Source organism: Manacus candei, unplaced genomic scaffold, assembly GCF_025592945.1.
Source record: "Manacus candei isolate 608988 ecotype Guabito, Panama unplaced genomic scaffold, ASM2559294v1 h1tg000018l, whole genome shotgun sequence".
NCBI classification, from domain to species: Eukaryota; Metazoa; Chordata; class Aves; order Passeriformes; family Pipridae; genus Manacus; species Manacus candei.
In genome coordinates this window covers 16,864,190-16,880,804 of record NW_026138066.1, presented here as the reverse complement: position 1 = coordinate 16,880,804, position 16,615 = coordinate 16,864,190, and the positions used below count along the sequence as shown (strand labels likewise).

Genomic DNA, 16,615 nt, shown 5'->3' with positions numbered 1-16,615 from the left:
GCATTTTCCTGTATATCCTATGTGGGCTTTTATGTGGGACAGAGGATTGAAGGCTACGGGACATCCTGTGATGTGTTCCTTCCCCTGCCCCACATGCCACAGCCTTTCCTGGTGGCAGCTGTGGTGGATGGAGCCAGCTGTGAGGAGAAAGGGGACAGGGGACCACAGCTGAGAGCAGGGAGCTACAAGGCTGCTGCTTACATGGGTTATTGGCCAGAAAGCCTCCCTAAACCTGAATTCCTGTTGTCTAAACAGGTCAGTGTCCATCAGCTAGGGATGATCCCATTTATGTACCCAGATACCTTCTGGTCTGTGGGTGAGGAGGGGGTTGATAGCTGTGTCAGATCACATATATGAGATCTGGGTGGCAAAGAGGAACAGGCATCCACACCCAAGCACAACATTGCTGACCTTGTCTCTCATGTCACACAGCCTTCCCTCGCCATGTCCCATGGCCATGCAGTACAGGGGGCATGGCACACATCTGGCTCGTGTGCAGCAGTAACTTGGCTATTTAGGGTTGATCCACTGCAGGGCCACGGCACCTCCACGGCAAAACAAATACATGACATTAAAAAAAAAAAGTGTTTTTCTCTGCTCCGTTCTTCTACATCATCTTAGAGCAATTTGTGGCTCCTGTTAAATTCCTGGGACTATTCCCCCTGCTCTGTGGCCTCAGTGCCCAGGGGCACCATGGACATTCATCAAGCAGGGAGGGCTTGTAGGGGCTGGGGGACCTGGAGTCAATCTGCAAACCTCCCTCTCTTTTTGCACTGTATCGCACAGCTCGTTTGAACCTGAATGACATTGCAAAGCAACCCCGCCTGAACATTCTCAACAACGCTGCCACAGCTCTCATCTTCATCACAGTCATCCTCAACATCTTCATCACAGCCTTTGGGGTACAGAAGACTGGCCTCTACCCTAACAGGAATTATCGACCTTATTAAGTCATGGGGCACGGAGTCAGGTAAGAAAGGGGTGAGCTCTCACCACTGCCGGCCCCTGGGAGGGCTCTCAATTTCAGAAAATATCATTGTAAGGTGGAGAAGGCAAAGATGCACAAATTAACAAAGCCTGTCTAGAGGCATGTTGCTGTCCCACAAGAATCTGGGGCCACTGAACAAATTCCCTCAGTGAAGCAGGATCTCTCCTTTAAAGCAAGACCACCAAACATCCCATTTTCTGGGATTTATCAGCAGCAAGTGGTTTTTGGAAGGCTGCAGACTTCATGCTAGACACAAATTGCAGTTGTGGATGGGAGCTAAACTGGGGAAAGAAAATGCATTCTGGGAGGTATCCAGAGATGGCAGCACTATTAGCAGAAGAAAAGGAATGTGCTGGTTAGGCCAGGGTAAAAGAGCCCTTCTCAACAGCCAGTGTGGTTTGGCAGGGACTCTTTTAAGAATCCAGTGCTCATTTTCAACAGTCTTGTTAATAAGAGTCCAACCACATGCCTGGGTTCCCATGTCAGGTCAGTGAGGGAATGGCACGTTCTTAGATCAAAAGAACTTTAGGTCAAGAAGTAAAGGTCACAGCTCTTGCTAACATGGCCTGCAACATGTAAACACAGTTTAAATGCAATATACTGGGGCAACAGCCGACAGGAAAGCTAAATAGACATATGATATGATGAGGAAGGATGCAAAGGTCAAAAGCCTCTATAAAAACACTGCTTGCTTGGGATCCAGAAGGGTGCAAGTGCTGAAGAGCAGCAGCCCACACGTGTAGGGGTGGTCATGGTGTCAAGTGACCCAGTATGCTGTGACTGCTCCTCTCTGGCTACACAGCACAGAGGAGCCCGCCCTGACCTTACTGGCATTTCTTATCTTCCCTGCAGGATCTGAGGAGTGCAGTTGGAAGGAAAAGCTCTCCTCCTCTACATCTTCACTGACCTCAGCAGGAGCCCATTGACAAATCCAGAAAACTGGGTTAAACTTTCTAAACTCTGTGTGTGTCATGGTATACTGGCCCCCTCCTGTAATGCTTTTGCTGTTCTGAAGGGGTGGAAACATCACCTTTCCAAGCTAGAGCAAACTTTGCATGGGAATAGCAGCAGGTACATGGTTTCAAAGCACAGTTCTGTAAATCTCATCTCTTACTGCTTCACATATTCAATATTGGCTCATTCGGTAGAGAAGACTGAATGATTTACTTTGTAGGCTAAATAAATAAGAAGAGTCCAGCTTCTTTTTTTTTTTGTCTCAAACGTAAGTCTCTCTCCTTAAAGCAATTCTATCTAATAGTTTACATCCCAAGTGTTGGAATGGGTTTCTCACATTAAAAAAAAAAGTTCTCATGGGAGGACAGAAAAGTGTGTGCACGTCAACATAGTTAAACCAGTTCAAATGTTTTCCTAGTTGTTTAAAATTAAATGCAACACAGTTAAGAAAACAATCAGGTACTTTCAGCATCGGAATATTAGCAATGAGAAAAAATACTTATTATGGTCTGATGTCATCATCAGGGATCTATCAGGAATGATGTCAGAATGGCCTGACAGTATTTAGTAGAAAATGAAGAAACATTATACTTAAGGAGACAGTCTAGACTTATTGCCACAATGAGAAATGACAGTTACTTCATTAAATAATCACCATTATAGTTTAAGGTCTTATCAGTAATACAAATGTTTTTAAATATATTGATTTTATATTGGTAATGCTGGAAATTCCCTTGTACTAGAACAATTTGTTTCCTTAAAAAAAAGATCCTTTGAATTAACAAGTTTTGAGATTTTTTCGAAAGAGTAAAAATTTTTGATTCTAAATTTAACTTTGTAGTCATGCTAAGAAATGGATATTTTAATAGCCTTGTGTAAACCTGTTAAAACAATTACATGCTCTTCTGATTATTAAATGATTTTTTTCATTGTACTGCAAAATCAGAGTTCAATATGGATTTTTAATTTTGCATATCCTTGCTACCACTGAGACAGAAATGCCATGAAAACATCCTTATAGTGGTCTTGAGGAGCTACTAGAAGTGTCTGACACTTAGAAATAGATACAGACAGATTTCATTTGTATTCTGTATTTGGCTTTACAGAACTAAATTTCACTGTAAGTCACAGTTTGTGCTTTTTTCTGAAGAGGGTGTGAATGACCTTGCTCAGAAGGTGGTGGGTAAGGCCACGGGCCAGCATCAGCTGGTACTTGCAATTGACTTTTTGGCAGCTGAAGGAAAGTTGCATAAAAAGAGGAGGGTGGAAAATACCAGTTATGTATTTACCAGAATTTAAAGTGGCAAAGCTGAGCACGGTCTGGGATTTGTTTGGTGAAGCAGGCAAAGACTTGTCCTCCACTTTATCTGGGGGATGACAGGTCTGCAGTGACACTGGATTTGCTGCTTAACTCAGTCCTTGCTCTGTGCCAAGACTGACAGCAGACAGGGGTGGATGTTTCTGGGAAGCCTGTTATCCTGCTCTCCTCCAGAAAAAGGCTTCACTGTAGGGGTAACCAAGCCACTTGTAGGCAAAGCAAAACCACAAGCTAAGGGCTCTCAGCCACTACTGGCCAGCTGGGTTCATGAAAAGGTAAAATGTTATGCATTCTGTGCGCAGATCCCAAACCCTAGGGCTCATTGCTTCATGGAGCAGGAGGCAAAGCAATTAGCATTGATGACTGAATGTAAAGAGAGGGAAAAAAATAAAAGGTTCAGCTGGGAAAGAAGCAGTGAGGGGAATTTCCTTACCAGATCTTAACTTCATCATTGTTTCAGAGAGCTACTACATCAGGTATGACAGTACATGAGGCCTGCCTGAGCAGAGAAGGTTTCCTGTCACTCATCCCAGACAAGCAAAAGACTGGCAGCACACCAGAATATTTTTCCCCCATCACCTTTAATAATAATAATTTCTCATTATAATGAAATCACACTCATTAGCAACCTTGGCTGCCTTTTCCCCTCTCCATGTCTGACTCCATTCCTGCCAAGCTTTTGATACTCAACACACAGCTGAAGCAAAAATGGGCCAAAATTGAATCTAAATAAGCAGCTGCTGTGAAAGAGTTGACCTCTCATTTGTGTAGACTGTGCCAAGTACCAAACCTGGGTCTAGGCTCTCACCTGTGGTCTTCTCCAGCAATTTTCCTCTGCTTGCAAGGAGGACCACTTTGTTTTCCACATTCTCTATGATCACATCACACCTGTGCTTTGTTCAGTGTTTCCACCTTGTTCCACATGACAAACCCAAGAAGACAGGAGAAATACTGCTGTGTTTCCATCCCACTTTCTGCAGACCTAGAGAGACTGAAACAGGTCTCGCTCCTGGCTAACCTTGCTTGCTGCATCTCCCACTCACTTCCTGCTGCAGAGTTCTTGCTGCCTTGGGCAGAGAGTGATCTGTCTCTCTGGTATTGCCTATGCTTTCTGTTATATGAAGACAGAGGAGCAACACCTGGTTTCTAATCCCTGCTGCATGGTGATGTGGTTGCGAGTAACACACAGACAGAAGTGAGCTCTTGTAGGAAGACAATGTATTTATAAAACATGAGGGAGAATCTGTACATCCCCCAGCTCCAACAGAGAGGTGGCCCAGGAGTTGTCTTGAAGGCACAGAGCCACTTTAAGGCAGGTAATTCAAAGGTACAACTCAGATTCTCAACACAAGGCATCTGTATCTAAAAAACAATCAACTTCAGACATTTGTAGGCAATAAGAAGAGATGTTCATACTGGGCAAACATTAAGACAATGACAAAACAAATCACATTATAATTTTCACACAGAACATTTTGCTCAGAATAAAAGCCAGCCCTTCTTCGTTCCCTTTGCTGACCTGCAAAACAAGGCCCAGCCCCACAGTTCACAGTCCTGAAGACAGAGTCACATTTCTAGGCAGAGCCCCCTTGCCCTGCACTGCGTACTTGGGGGCCCAGGCCCCAGAGCCTGGTCACATCCTGCCCCAGGGAAGGTCTCCCTTGAACCATGGCCCATCATCTCCCCAGCCAGAGAGCTTCCAGAGCAGCTTGCTCCTGTCTGATGCACGGAAAATCCCAAGCTACTGACTTCCTCCTGCCTTCGAGGCAGGACACAGCCAGGATGCATATCAAGGCCAGAAACTCGGCACAGCTTCCTAAAGAGATCTTAGCGAGAGAAATGTGATCAGCTGCTGGGGGGAGTCAGCTTCATGGTCATGGTGAAGCCAGGTTCCCTCTCCCCTCTGGGAGCTGTGCTGGACCCAGAGATGATGCAAGACATACGACGTTAGTGATGGGGCAAACCCCTGTGGTTCTGGTCTGGCCACTACCCTGGCGGGCCATGTCCTTTCACTACATGGCTGTGGGACTACCTGCTCCTGCTGGGCTTCCTGCTCTCCCTGCCTCTGTGACTCTGCCTGGGGAGAAAAACTGCATGCAGGTTGTTTTGGAAGAGGGACAACAGCCCCAGAGCAAAGCCCAGCACTGCTCCTGCAAGGTTTGCTGCTGGCTGGCAAACTGAGAAGAGTGTAGCCCCTCTCTCTCTACCTGCACTGGTCTTTGAGCATGTGGGTTGGAAGACAGCTTTTGTCCCCATGGGCTCTCCAAGCTCCTCCATGGAGACTGCCAGCTAGTGCCAATTAGTATTAATCACGTTTACTACAGCAATGCTTAAATACCAACTGAGAATTCCCACTGTGGTAGAAAGGGAAGAACATTTGAGATGGCAGCTTTGACAGCAGGGACACTGGCCATCAGGAAATGGGACTGAAAACCACTAACTCCTTACATCTCCACCAAGGAGCCCTCACGAGGTAGTTCTGCTTGACACTGGCCTGGGTTACAAGGTATGAAGGAAGGAGCACAGTCTCAACCGAAAAACGGAGGCAAAATCCTCAAATTCTGCTGGCAGTGCTGCAATGAGCGCTGCTTTCCAGTCCACTCTTTGATGACTGTCCTCTCTGGTGGGGAAGAGGAGCTACTCATATCATCATTAAGGCAAGTGAGTTACCTTCTGGATGCACCTAATTCTTGCCAGCACCTGCAGATGAAAGCCAGCTGCTGACTTCAGGTGCTGCAGACCACATCTACAGCCAGATGTGAAAGCACATGGTACAAATAACCCTTCCTCCCTGTGCATGACTTATAGGCTGCCACTGAATCCATCAGCTCTCCATCTGCAAAATGGGCATCATGCTGTTCTCAGCCTGATGGGGCCAGACAGCTGGTCCTGCTATTGCCTCACTGTGTCCCGGCATTCGCCCTTCCCGATAGCCTCTCCCCATTCCACAGGGATTGCGTGACAGAGCCAGCCTGGACAGGCTGTGGAGGTGCAGTCCTGGAGCCTGGAAAGCAGCTCACCTGCACTCTCGTGGGGCTGTTCCTGTGTTTTGAGTGAAGCACAGGCTCTGACATGCACCGAGAGCATGACTGACACTGCACATTCCAGGCAGAAACAGAGCTTATTGCAACATTGCATCACAAGGCCCTGGCCTCCTAAACTCCTATAACACTTTTTTGGAAAAAAAAAAAGAAAAGTTGACTGTTGTCAGCCTGTTTCCTCTCACCTCAGCTGCAGTGACTAATTTCTTAGTATCTACATGGGTAAAGTACTTTCCCTCAATAGGAAGACTGCTCTGGCTTGGGCAGATGGCTAAGGCTGCCTCTTCTGGGATATTCAGTGTCTCCATTCTGGCAAACGCTCTGTGGAGTCAGAGACACAGCTGTCTTTTGTCTACTTCTTACTATGGCTGCACACTGCACAGCAAAACTTTCTTCTATCTGGTTGCCTTTTTCTAACTCCATCAGTCACAAAACCCAGACTGATGCAAGCAGATGATTTGACAAGATTTCTATCTCACGTGCCAGAACTTGCACGTTCAGTTTTCTACAATAGTGGAACTTGATGGACTTGTCAAGCACCACAGAACCAGTAACAAATGAATGACTCCATCAGCAAAAAGCAAAAAAAAAAAAAACAAGTACCATGTCAGCATTGCTTGTATTCTACATACCTCCATTACTCACGTCTCAACAACTCCCCACAGAGCTGGACCCCAAGAGCAGCATTCTATGTCACATTCTCCCCTCAAGCTTGAGACCAGTAGCAGCCTTTTTAGGATGGTACGGGGACCACTGGAGCTCCAGTGTAAAGTCCTGAGTGTGCTGGGATTTCTGGGTGTATATAGTCTTCTAAAATGGTTACAGGGAAAAAACAATCTTGCCTTGCATTAACAGGAGTTTTAGGGGATGAGAATTTCCTGTAGTGTCAGGCCAACTGTGGGCTCTTTCCACAGGTCTTGCATCAATGACAGCATGGGTCTGCCTATCCTTTTATTCACTCAACCCTCTTCTGTCCTCACCATTCTTTACATCCAGTGCACTTGCTAAGACCTGAGGCCACCTCCTCTGTATCAGGCCAGAGCTCCCAGGGCTGTTTCAGAGATGAAGCACCAAGAGCTGTGCTGGTTCTTCAACCAAGAAGCCTGCTCTCTACATAAGAGTCAAACTAGGACAAGACACAACTGTGAGGCCATAACTTATTAAATTAACTTTTAGATGCTGCATAAATGTACAGGATTTTGAGAGCAGAATACTCTGTCTCCTCTTCTGACAAAATCACAATATTTCAACTACTAAAATATTGCCACTTCTTCCCTGCTAGGGTTTCCCTGATATTATTTAGGACAAACACATGTCTGTCAGATAAGGCTGCAAAGTTCCTCCTGAGATGCCCTCCTAGCTTCTCTGTATAACCCCTCCACTATCCTCAGGAAGTGGATCAATAATTTAGGTGGAATTGTAACATCACCCCCACCAGCTCGCCCAGCTACAGGCAAACATGGCTCTTGGAAGGGAAATGTATTTGCATCTCCATCTATGGCCCATAATTTGCTGAATATGAGCACAGTTTTTCATAATGACTAAAGTGAAAAGCACAGAGAAACGTCTAAGCACCAGCAGCCTAAAGTGCCTATTAGCTCCTCCATATCCAGATTTCCTTGGGTCAGCACATGGGCATGTGGATGCAATACAGTCCAGAGAACTTTGGTCCCCAGTCCAAAATCATGGATACTGAAGAGATAGGGAAGGAGGGGAAATGGGGAGGGTTGTGGTTTTTTCTTTTTTTTTTTTTTTCTTTTTTTCATTCAAGTATTGAAAAAGAAGCTGCATTGCTCTAAATAAACCATTCTGGGCTTAGCTGGGATTTGTGTTTGTTTGGTGCAAGACTCAACAGGAAATATGGCACCTCTCCCACTGTACCATCCACCAGACTGCACAGCAGGAAACGTGAGTCCTTCCCTTGTCGACATCTCCCCCGCACACCTTCCCAGCCAGACGTGGATCCCACGTCTTGGATACAACGGCTCAGAAGAGAAGCTCCTGCTCCGCCAGCCTGATCACCCCTTCCCTGGTTGTGCCATCCCATCAGAGGGCTCTGGAGGCAGAGGAAGAGTTTGTGTGCTCGGCTGTGTGCCTCAGTAAAGTGCACATCTAGATGAGATGGTGGACGGTGCCGCCGAACAGCTGTGGGGTTGAAGGTTACAGTGTCTTCAGCTGGCGTCGGTTCCACATGCCCCGCTTTGAGTGAAACCAGTGGAAAAAGTTTCTCAGGCAGAGACGCTCCACTTCCAGCCCAGCCTGTAAGATTCTGGCAGAAAGAAGGGTAGACTCAGAGAAAACTTGATCGCAAAGATACTGGGGGGGGCTCAGCCCCAGGAAAACTCTTTTAAGTTGTGCTGTTGACAAGAGACTACAACTCTTGGATAGTCCAGAATAGCTCAGGGGTATCTCATACCCATAACCAGGCATTTAATGACACTTGGTGAGTGTTTATGCACCCTTGAGGGAAGGACTAGTCAGGAGTGCCTGCACAAACCAGGCTAGGAGAAAAAGACAGCTGGCAGCACAGGACTGCTCAGGATGCTAGTCTTTTCTGTAGTCAGCTGTCAGAAAAGACAGGACAGGGCCCAAAGCCTAGAACTACAAACCCAGAGGCCTAGGATTTGTCCAGCAGAGATCCCTCACTACAAACTTCTTGGAAACTGTAACTGTACCTTGTGACCTTTAAATGTTTCTCCAACAGTTGGTCTTCTGGACAATTGCTAAATGATATATGGGAAGTCTGAGCGACCCAGACTGTGTGCTGCACTGCTGGAAGAGGACAAAGCCTTCACAATCACCAGTGCCTGATCTGCATGTGGCCAACCAGCAGTGTGGTACTAAGGCACCAGAAAATGGCTCTTCTCTTACTAGTGGCTGTAGGAGAGTGTTTTGTGTCTCCTGTCCTACTAGGTTTGAGGTCAGGACAGGCTCAAAGACTCTCCCTCACCGATCGAGCTTATGGCAGCAGACATCTCAATCTCCTTATAACCCTACTCCTGTGGTCACTGGTCTTCCAAGATCCAATGGGTCTCCCTTCCTGAGCACATGAACAATGACAGTGGATGCCTACCTGTCCAGGAGTTCCCAGTCCTCTCCTCCCCAGCGGTCCCGAAACTCTTTTGTGTTCATGCCTCCAATCTTGTCCAGGTCAGACTTGTATATGCCCAGGAGACCAAACCCGTTCACCTCCCAGTAGCCTGAGGAGAGCACAAAAGAGGCACAGGTATGTTGGTGCTTGGAACCATTGATGACTCCAGCAGAGATTCTGGAGAGAGACTCAAACTACTTTCAGCATGATGTTGACACCAGAGAGTGAACTCAGCAGCAAGGCAGAGCCAACCATTCCAACCAGCTTTGGAAAGTGAGAAAGACTTGAGGATAGACAGCATGGGCCGTCCTATCAACTTGTTAGCAGAGCCTCCAACACCTCCTGGCCTGTCCCAGCTTCACAGAGTTGCCCTGTGCCTGAATGGCTCCGGGTGGCCACCTCTGTCTAAAGAAAATCCCATGCTAAGATGATCTATGCCACTTTCCCCCCTCTGACTTGGGTTGGTTTCCCTCACCCCTGCTCTACCAGCTCTCCTCAGGACAGGCTGTGCCCTCTAAGAAAAGAGAGAAATGGACAGAAGGGAGTAAAGGAAGGGTTTTCCAAGGTCCTTAAATCCATAAAGAGCCCCAGGAGATGACCAGGAGAAACATCATACAAAGGGCTCTGCTAGCTTTTTGATCTCAAATTCCAGGTACTTGATGCTGTTAAACCACATCTAACACACCCTCACTTTGTGGACCTGGAAGTACCTCAAGCTTCAGACCTCAACAACACCAGAGGAACAAATCTAGAGGTGGCAGACATCCTGCTTCTTTCCCCATTCCCCAAGGTCTGAGCCAAAGAGGCTCCACTCCCTCTTACCTTCAGGCCACTGTGGGGACATCCCGCAGTGCAGCCTCATGACCATGGGTGCAAAGGCCATCTTGCCTTCCACACAGTGCTTCCTGATTGAATCAATGACTCCAGCTGGGAAGTGGATGTGGAGGTCACACAGGAAGATGATGCTGTGCGGGTCCTGGAATGAACCACACCGGTTGGGAAAAAAATAGATTGACTTTCAGTAAGTCTTTCTTGAGGAGCAGGAAGACAGAGATAGGGGAGTCAATTAAAAAGCCATTTGTTGCTGCATCAGAAACTGAGGTCCTAGAGGCTGGTAAAGCAGCCACTGAGTGGCTGTTCAACGATGAATGTAAAATACCACAACTATGACCTGGCAGAGCCAGTATCACAAAGCTGCTACTGCTGATTTCCCTCCTGTCTGACAGTCCCAGCAGGGGGACTGAGAACCAAACAGAACGCAGGCTCCTCAGAATACAGGGTGAGACCCTTACTCTGGAAGGACAGGAAACATATCCACATTTGATCTAGTCTGCCAAGCTATTCCCTTCCCTAGAAACAGCGTGTACAGTACCAAAAGTAATGATAGCACCAGTATCCACCCCAAGGGTGCCCAGACTTACCGTCACAAGGTCTATTCCCGCCTGCAGCCCAGCAGAACGCTCGAAATTCCCTGTCAGCTTCAGGTACTGGTAGCTGGGGGACAGATGGGAAAGTCAAGTTCAGTTCCCATGTGCTGGTGGCACAGGAAGCACCACGGGCATCAGGCTGTGGAGTTGCCCTCACCCCGTGCACCCTCTCAAGGACAAGGAAAGCCTTTGCTGGGTGAGTGCACAAGCTAAGCACTGTTCCAGTTCCCATCATGCCCCCAGAGTCTTCCTCCTTGTGCAGCAATGCCTAGCAAAAGTCTTTTCAGCTATAGTCCAGTCTATTCTAGGACTAGACCTGTTACTGGTATGTAAAGGAAATGACCAGCCAAGGCTGGTTCAGATCAGATAAGGTAAGCCAGACAGTTATTCGAGCAAGCGGAGTCCCCAGAGGCCTCCACGCTCCCTGTCCTATTTCTCACAGTTTTCTTGTCTGTCCTCCCTCTGCCCCATCACTGTGAGACTTGTTTTGTCTTCTCTCTTGCAAACTTGAAAATAGAGACAAATTCAACAAATTTGGCTGGAATACTACACTAGCTATTGCCTTACACTTTTATAACACTGTTCCACGCAGTACATGGTGTGTATGCACATCATGATAACAATATATTCATGTATGATCTGGGTGGGTGTTATCTTCGGTTTTCCAGCTGCAGCAGGCTGTGGCTGGTCAACACACAGACTAGCAGAGGTGCTGTGTTTGCAGTATATGTATGTGAGTGGTTTTTTTGTGATCAAGCAGTACTCTCACCTGTGCAAGGTAGACCTTTTCAGAGCCTTCTCTACATCCATGTCATCGCTGCTGTAGTCTGTGATGATGATGTTGAAGTTGGGATCCTTAGTGACTTGGAACAGCTCTTCCATGTCAGAGATGAACTGCAGCACCCAACGTGCCTGGTTTTTCACTGGTTGTATTGCAACAGGGAGATAATCTAAGCAAACTGATTTCAGTGATGGTGTTGTTTCTCAACAGGCAAGGCTTCTTGCCTCCTGTCAAACCCCAATAACCTTGCAGGGATGCTGAAACAGGCCCAGGCTGAAAACCTGGTCCAAAGAATCAAGGAATCAGTGCGAGTTCTTTCCCACCATGCGACGGGAGTTTTCTTTGAGCTTACAAGCCATGGAAGTTTGGGCCCTATAATATTTCTGAGGGGGTTTTACTTGGAGAGAACAGAAATTGGAAGTGACCCAAATGAGATGGTTGAGACTGGCCCAGGTTCACTGTTCAGGACTGCCCTCATGGGAACCGCCCACCGTGCCATCCCTCGGTGTCCTGGGGAGGCAGGCTGTCCTTACCTGGCACCACGAAGTGAACCATGGCGCGGTGGTTCCAGGAAAAGCCCTGAGGCCAGCACAGCTCTGGCTCGTTCGCCACAGCCATCAGGTGCCGCCGGCGACCCCACACCAGGCTCCTCATCTTCCTCTCCTCCTCCTCATTGCCACCAACTCCCTGCCAGCCCTGGGCAAAGACGTACTCGGAGAAGCGGACGAGCCGCCCTCCCTGCTCCAGCAGCTCCAGCTCCAGCAGGTAGCGGCTGCCCCGCATGCGGTCCTGGCGTTTCTCCACGTTCACGATACGCTGCAGCTGGAACCGCCTGCAGGAGATAGAGCTGGCATGGGCGTGTGCCCTCTACACCAGCCCTGCACCCACCTCCAGCCTGTTCATCTCTGCTAGGCTCCTTCCTCCTGGCTAGCACAAACCTTTCTGTCCCCAGCTTCCCCTTGCTTCGCTGCACTGCTTCCAAAGTCCCATGGGAAGGTTTAGCACCTGTTTCCTAAATCCACAAGCATGTGGGATTAGACCTGGGATTCCGGCCAAGAGAAAAATATTTGGCAGGGGAAGTGAAATAAAGGTGACACAGAAAATAACAAATGTGTCTGAATGATTGTAGGGTTGGTAGTAGTGAGTGTACTCAACATCACCTACAACGATCTTGGCACAAGGAGTGTGTTTGGGCTAGTGAAACTGGTTCATGACAGCTTATCAGCCAAGAACATGGAGGAGGACTGAGCAATCACACAGCAAAAACTGGAGTGAGCTTTAGGTTTGGACTGGCCAAAACTGGATGAAATGCCAGATCATGCCCTTTCAGAACATAACAAGAGTTTCTGCTGTAAAGCTGATGCTTGCCAGAGAAAAGCTTGTGTGTAGTGATCAGTTACACCTGACTGTGTAACTGTGATGTGACCCTGAAAAAACAAATGTGATCTTAAGATGTAGCATCAGACAGCAGGGACTGGAAATTCATAACACTTATTCTATAAAATATCTAGGAAACTGATTACTTATGTCAAGGAAGATTAACTCAAACTGAAACCTGCATGGAAAAGGATTGGTTAAAAAATTATGGAAATAGACACCAACCCAACAGAAGAGTCGGGAGTTGGATTGTTTAGCTTATGGAGGCTCAGAGGAATTATGTCTGTTTGCCAGAAAGGCAATCAGGATGGTAAATCTTGAGAAGAAAAAGAACCATATCAAGACCATGTAAAAAAAGAGTACCAGCAAAAGCTGGCACCAGTTATCAGCCAAAAGAGGTATATTTAAAGCCCAGTGTTTTACATAGATTCCTTGCCTGAAATCTTATTTCCCACATGTAGTTTATCCTCTGATTCTCACTAGTTACTCACATGACAGGCATTCTCTGTGCAGCAGGGTACACCAGCTCCGGGACTCTGTCCCTTGGTTCTCTCATTGTGCCTTACCCTTTACTCCTCTGGTTGAGCTTCTTCAGGAAGACACGTGTAACTTCCAGGGCTTCCCTTTCTCTCAGCAGCAAGTTTCCTGATGTGTTGCATTTCAGGTCAATCCAGTCTGTGCGCAGCATATGGAAGTCCAGGTTGCTCGCGCTGAAGGTCTGCTCCCAGTTCACTGCCTGGTCAAACACTGGTACGTAATCAAAATCCTCCTCATCTTCCTCCTCTGGCTCCCCATCCGCCTCTTCCTCTTCGTCTTCTGCTGCCACAGGTGCAGACTTGCCCTTCACAGGAGATGGCACCTGTACCTCTCTTTCGTCCATGTCCCCACCATTGGCTGCCTTGTGCTCAGCAATGTAGGACTCCACTTGGTTCAGCCACTGGGGCAGCCCAGGCTGGCTGGGGCTGGCAGTGCTCACAGAGCGTCTGCTGGCTTTGCCAGAGACTGGGCCTCCTTTCCTGGCTGGCACGGTGCCTGCTGGCTGCAGCCCATCCTTAGTAGTGCTGAGATCTCCTCGAGGTCTCACCCCTTTGGGAATTGTGACCCCTGAGTCCCTTGGGTGGCTAAAAGACTGCTGTCTTTGAGACACAGTCCTAGAAGGAGGGTTTGCCCTTCTGACAGGCACTCTCCCCTGGATGGCCCTGGCATGCTGCAGAGGGCTCCTGGAGTTGTCTTTGACACCAGCTTTTAAATGGGGTCTCTTTGTTACTGGGTTCCCCTCCAGGCCAGCCTGGCTGAGGCTTTGGTTAGTAGAGGCCAGCACGGCTGATTTGACACCAGACCTCTTTGTCCTTCTCCTTTGTATCCCCTCTCCTATGTTACTGCCCATTACTGAGAGGAGCCGACGACGCTCCCGGAAGGAATAGTCCTCGTGGATATTGTCCCTACCCAAAATGCTGCCGGGAGCGTTGCCCAACAGCTCTGCCTTCACTGTGCCAGGGTGCTCGGCAGGACGGGTACTCTCCGTGTCCTGCTCCTCGTACTGCAGGTCATCCAGGTTCCCCTCCTGGGAGCCTGCAGGAGTAATTGAAGTTACATCTCTGGCATCTTCCCACTGCTTTCCCTGTCCTAACCCAGGCACTCATCCTGCTGGGGGCAGCTACTTGTTGCCTCACCTCAGTATTGCCCCTCCTGCTCAGAGGACAGGGATGCTCTCACACACGGGATCTGTGCTCCTGCTGGCACCAACCTTCTCAGCACCTCTTAGCCATCACTGCCAAAGGCTGTGGAGGTGTCTGGCTTTGCCTTTAGCTGTCTTGTCTGGCCTCAGATTTGCAAGGCAGGTGTGAGCACCGGCTACCATGATACAGAGCTTTGGCTCTGTTGCTCCTGCCCACGTTTTTGCTAGAATTACATCTCAGATAAGTTGTGGGCCTGAGAGGTAGTTGTCATGTTGTCTCCTACAGCCCACTGTTTGGTGACCTCCCAACCTGCCCTTGAAAGAAGTAAAAGCTGCAGCAAAAATCTCCTCCCAGACACAATAATCTGGCAGGAAAAGGCTGTGACTTCCTTGTTATGGAAAGTCAACAGCTTCTTTCAGCTGCTGCTGGAAGACCACACGCAAAAGTGACAGGTGAAAGGATCTTCTGGCTGTGACATTAGGGCCCCTACCTGGCTGCTCTGTCTTTTCTCCAGAGTCCAGGCTCTTCTCTGGCCGATCCATTTTCATGTACTTGTAGAATCCGAATCTGTAGAGGGAAGAGCAAAACACAAGTTTGATGAAAGTTCCTTTGCCCTTTCCAAATAAATAATAGCCATTGCTTCAGAGGTGATGATCCATTACTCCGGTTACATCTACCCAGCACCTCTAGATCCTTCTTTCCAAACATCATCACCATTTTTCAAATCTTTGGGCAAGCAGATCTTACTCTGCAGTGCCTAAGACATGCATTTTCCTTCCTTATCATCTCAGTCTCTCAAGAGATTTTCTCATAGGTGCAGGAGGAAACTCCAGTATAAGTACCCTGAAACACTTCTTCAGCCTCCCTTAAACTCCTCCTTAAAGCTCACTTAAGATGTAGTGCTCACAAATGCAAATTATCACGCTACAAAAGCATCTCAAGCAGCTGATTGCAGTGATCTCCCTCTCTCTCTTCTTATACCACTACTGCCTGTGTGCTGTCCTCATATGCCTGTGCTTCAAGCTTTTGGGAGGGATTTCCAGGGGTGTTTCCCTCCACATGTGCTTAATGCCAAGCAAAATGGGCCCTCTGTTCCCAAATCCAGTCGCAGTACAAATGAATTGCCAAAGCAATAAACCTAGGTGTCACCTTCCAGCCCATGGTAGCCACCTATCCTTCATTATGAACCATGAGCCTCCTCCCAAACTCATGCCATGATCTGTTGTTCTAGCTCTCAGAATAGTCCTGGAGGGTGGAATAAGATCCTGAACACAGGGAGGCCACCATCAGCTATCTCACTGGTAAAGTGATTTCTTATCCTGTAAAAAAGTCCTCCTGAATGGACAGGAGTCCTCATGAAAGGTGTCTGTCTGTTATGGGGGGAGCATGTAAGTGGCAGTTCTCTCGTGGGGCCACCACTGAGATCAAGGCCCCAGTGAAGCTGAATGACATGTATTTCTTCCCCCAGAGAGATGCCTGGTGCTGAGCACGGTTTGGCTTTCACAGTGATAGCTTTTAGGAGGCTCCAGCCACTGTCAGGCAAAGTTTCCTGGGAATACACTCCCTGATGTAGTGAAACAAACATGCTCTGACTCTGTTGCTGGGTTAATAGTGCAAGAAAAGCAGAGGCAGTTTCCCCTTGAGACCTAAACACATTTTCACTTAAGTTATCAAAAGAAACGATAAATACTTTAATATTTTGCAAGGCTTAGGGAATCTTTAAAAATTGAGAGTCCTACAGAAGTGAGTATGAAATTCCACACCAATTCCAGCCTTCAAACCATCTCCTCCCTCCCTTCTACTAAACCCACATTTGCAGCATCCTACCTTTCCAAATAATAAGGGTTTTCCTGATAGAAGCATTTGTTTTCTTTTTCCATGTGGCTCAGGCGGCTGTAGTCATTTGGGTAAACAAAGGATAAATGAACCTGAACAGAGAAAAACAAAGTAAAACTCATA

General features: G+C 47.7%; 2 protein-coding genes across 2 annotated transcripts in view; one reads left to right on the top strand and one right to left on the bottom strand.

The window, feature by feature from the left end:
- The window catches only part of NINJ2 (ninjurin 2), a 47,461-nt gene extending 45,067 nt beyond the window's left edge, over nucleotides 1–2,394 (top strand). Inside the window, exons 3-4 of the mRNA XM_051785013.1 lie at nucleotides 787–970; nucleotides 1,841–2,394. Coding sequence (XP_051640973.1) covers nucleotides 787–950 — 164 coding nt within the window. The 3' untranslated portion in view covers nucleotides 951–970; nucleotides 1,841–2,394. The remainder of the gene's footprint in view (nucleotides 1–786; nucleotides 971–1,840) is intronic.
- A 2,361-nt stretch (nucleotides 2,395–4,755) lies between these two features.
- The window catches only part of B4GALNT3 (beta-1,4-N-acetyl-galactosaminyltransferase 3), a 65,018-nt gene continuing 53,158 nt past the window's right edge, over nucleotides 4,756–16,615 (bottom strand). Inside the window, exons 12-20 of the mRNA XM_051784925.1 lie at nucleotides 16,484–16,584; nucleotides 15,147–15,223; nucleotides 13,544–14,549; nucleotides 12,134–12,432; nucleotides 11,589–11,742; nucleotides 10,814–10,886; nucleotides 10,215–10,368; nucleotides 9,375–9,501; nucleotides 4,756–8,570 (exon numbers count right to left, since the gene is read on the bottom strand). Coding sequence (XP_051640885.1) covers nucleotides 8,462–8,570; nucleotides 9,375–9,501; nucleotides 10,215–10,368; nucleotides 10,814–10,886; nucleotides 11,589–11,742; nucleotides 12,134–12,432; nucleotides 13,544–14,549; nucleotides 15,147–15,223; nucleotides 16,484–16,584 — 2,100 coding nt within the window. The 3' untranslated portion in view covers nucleotides 4,756–8,461. The remainder of the gene's footprint in view (nucleotides 8,571–9,374; nucleotides 9,502–10,214; nucleotides 10,369–10,813; nucleotides 10,887–11,588; nucleotides 11,743–12,133; nucleotides 12,433–13,543; nucleotides 14,550–15,146; nucleotides 15,224–16,483; nucleotides 16,585–16,615) is intronic.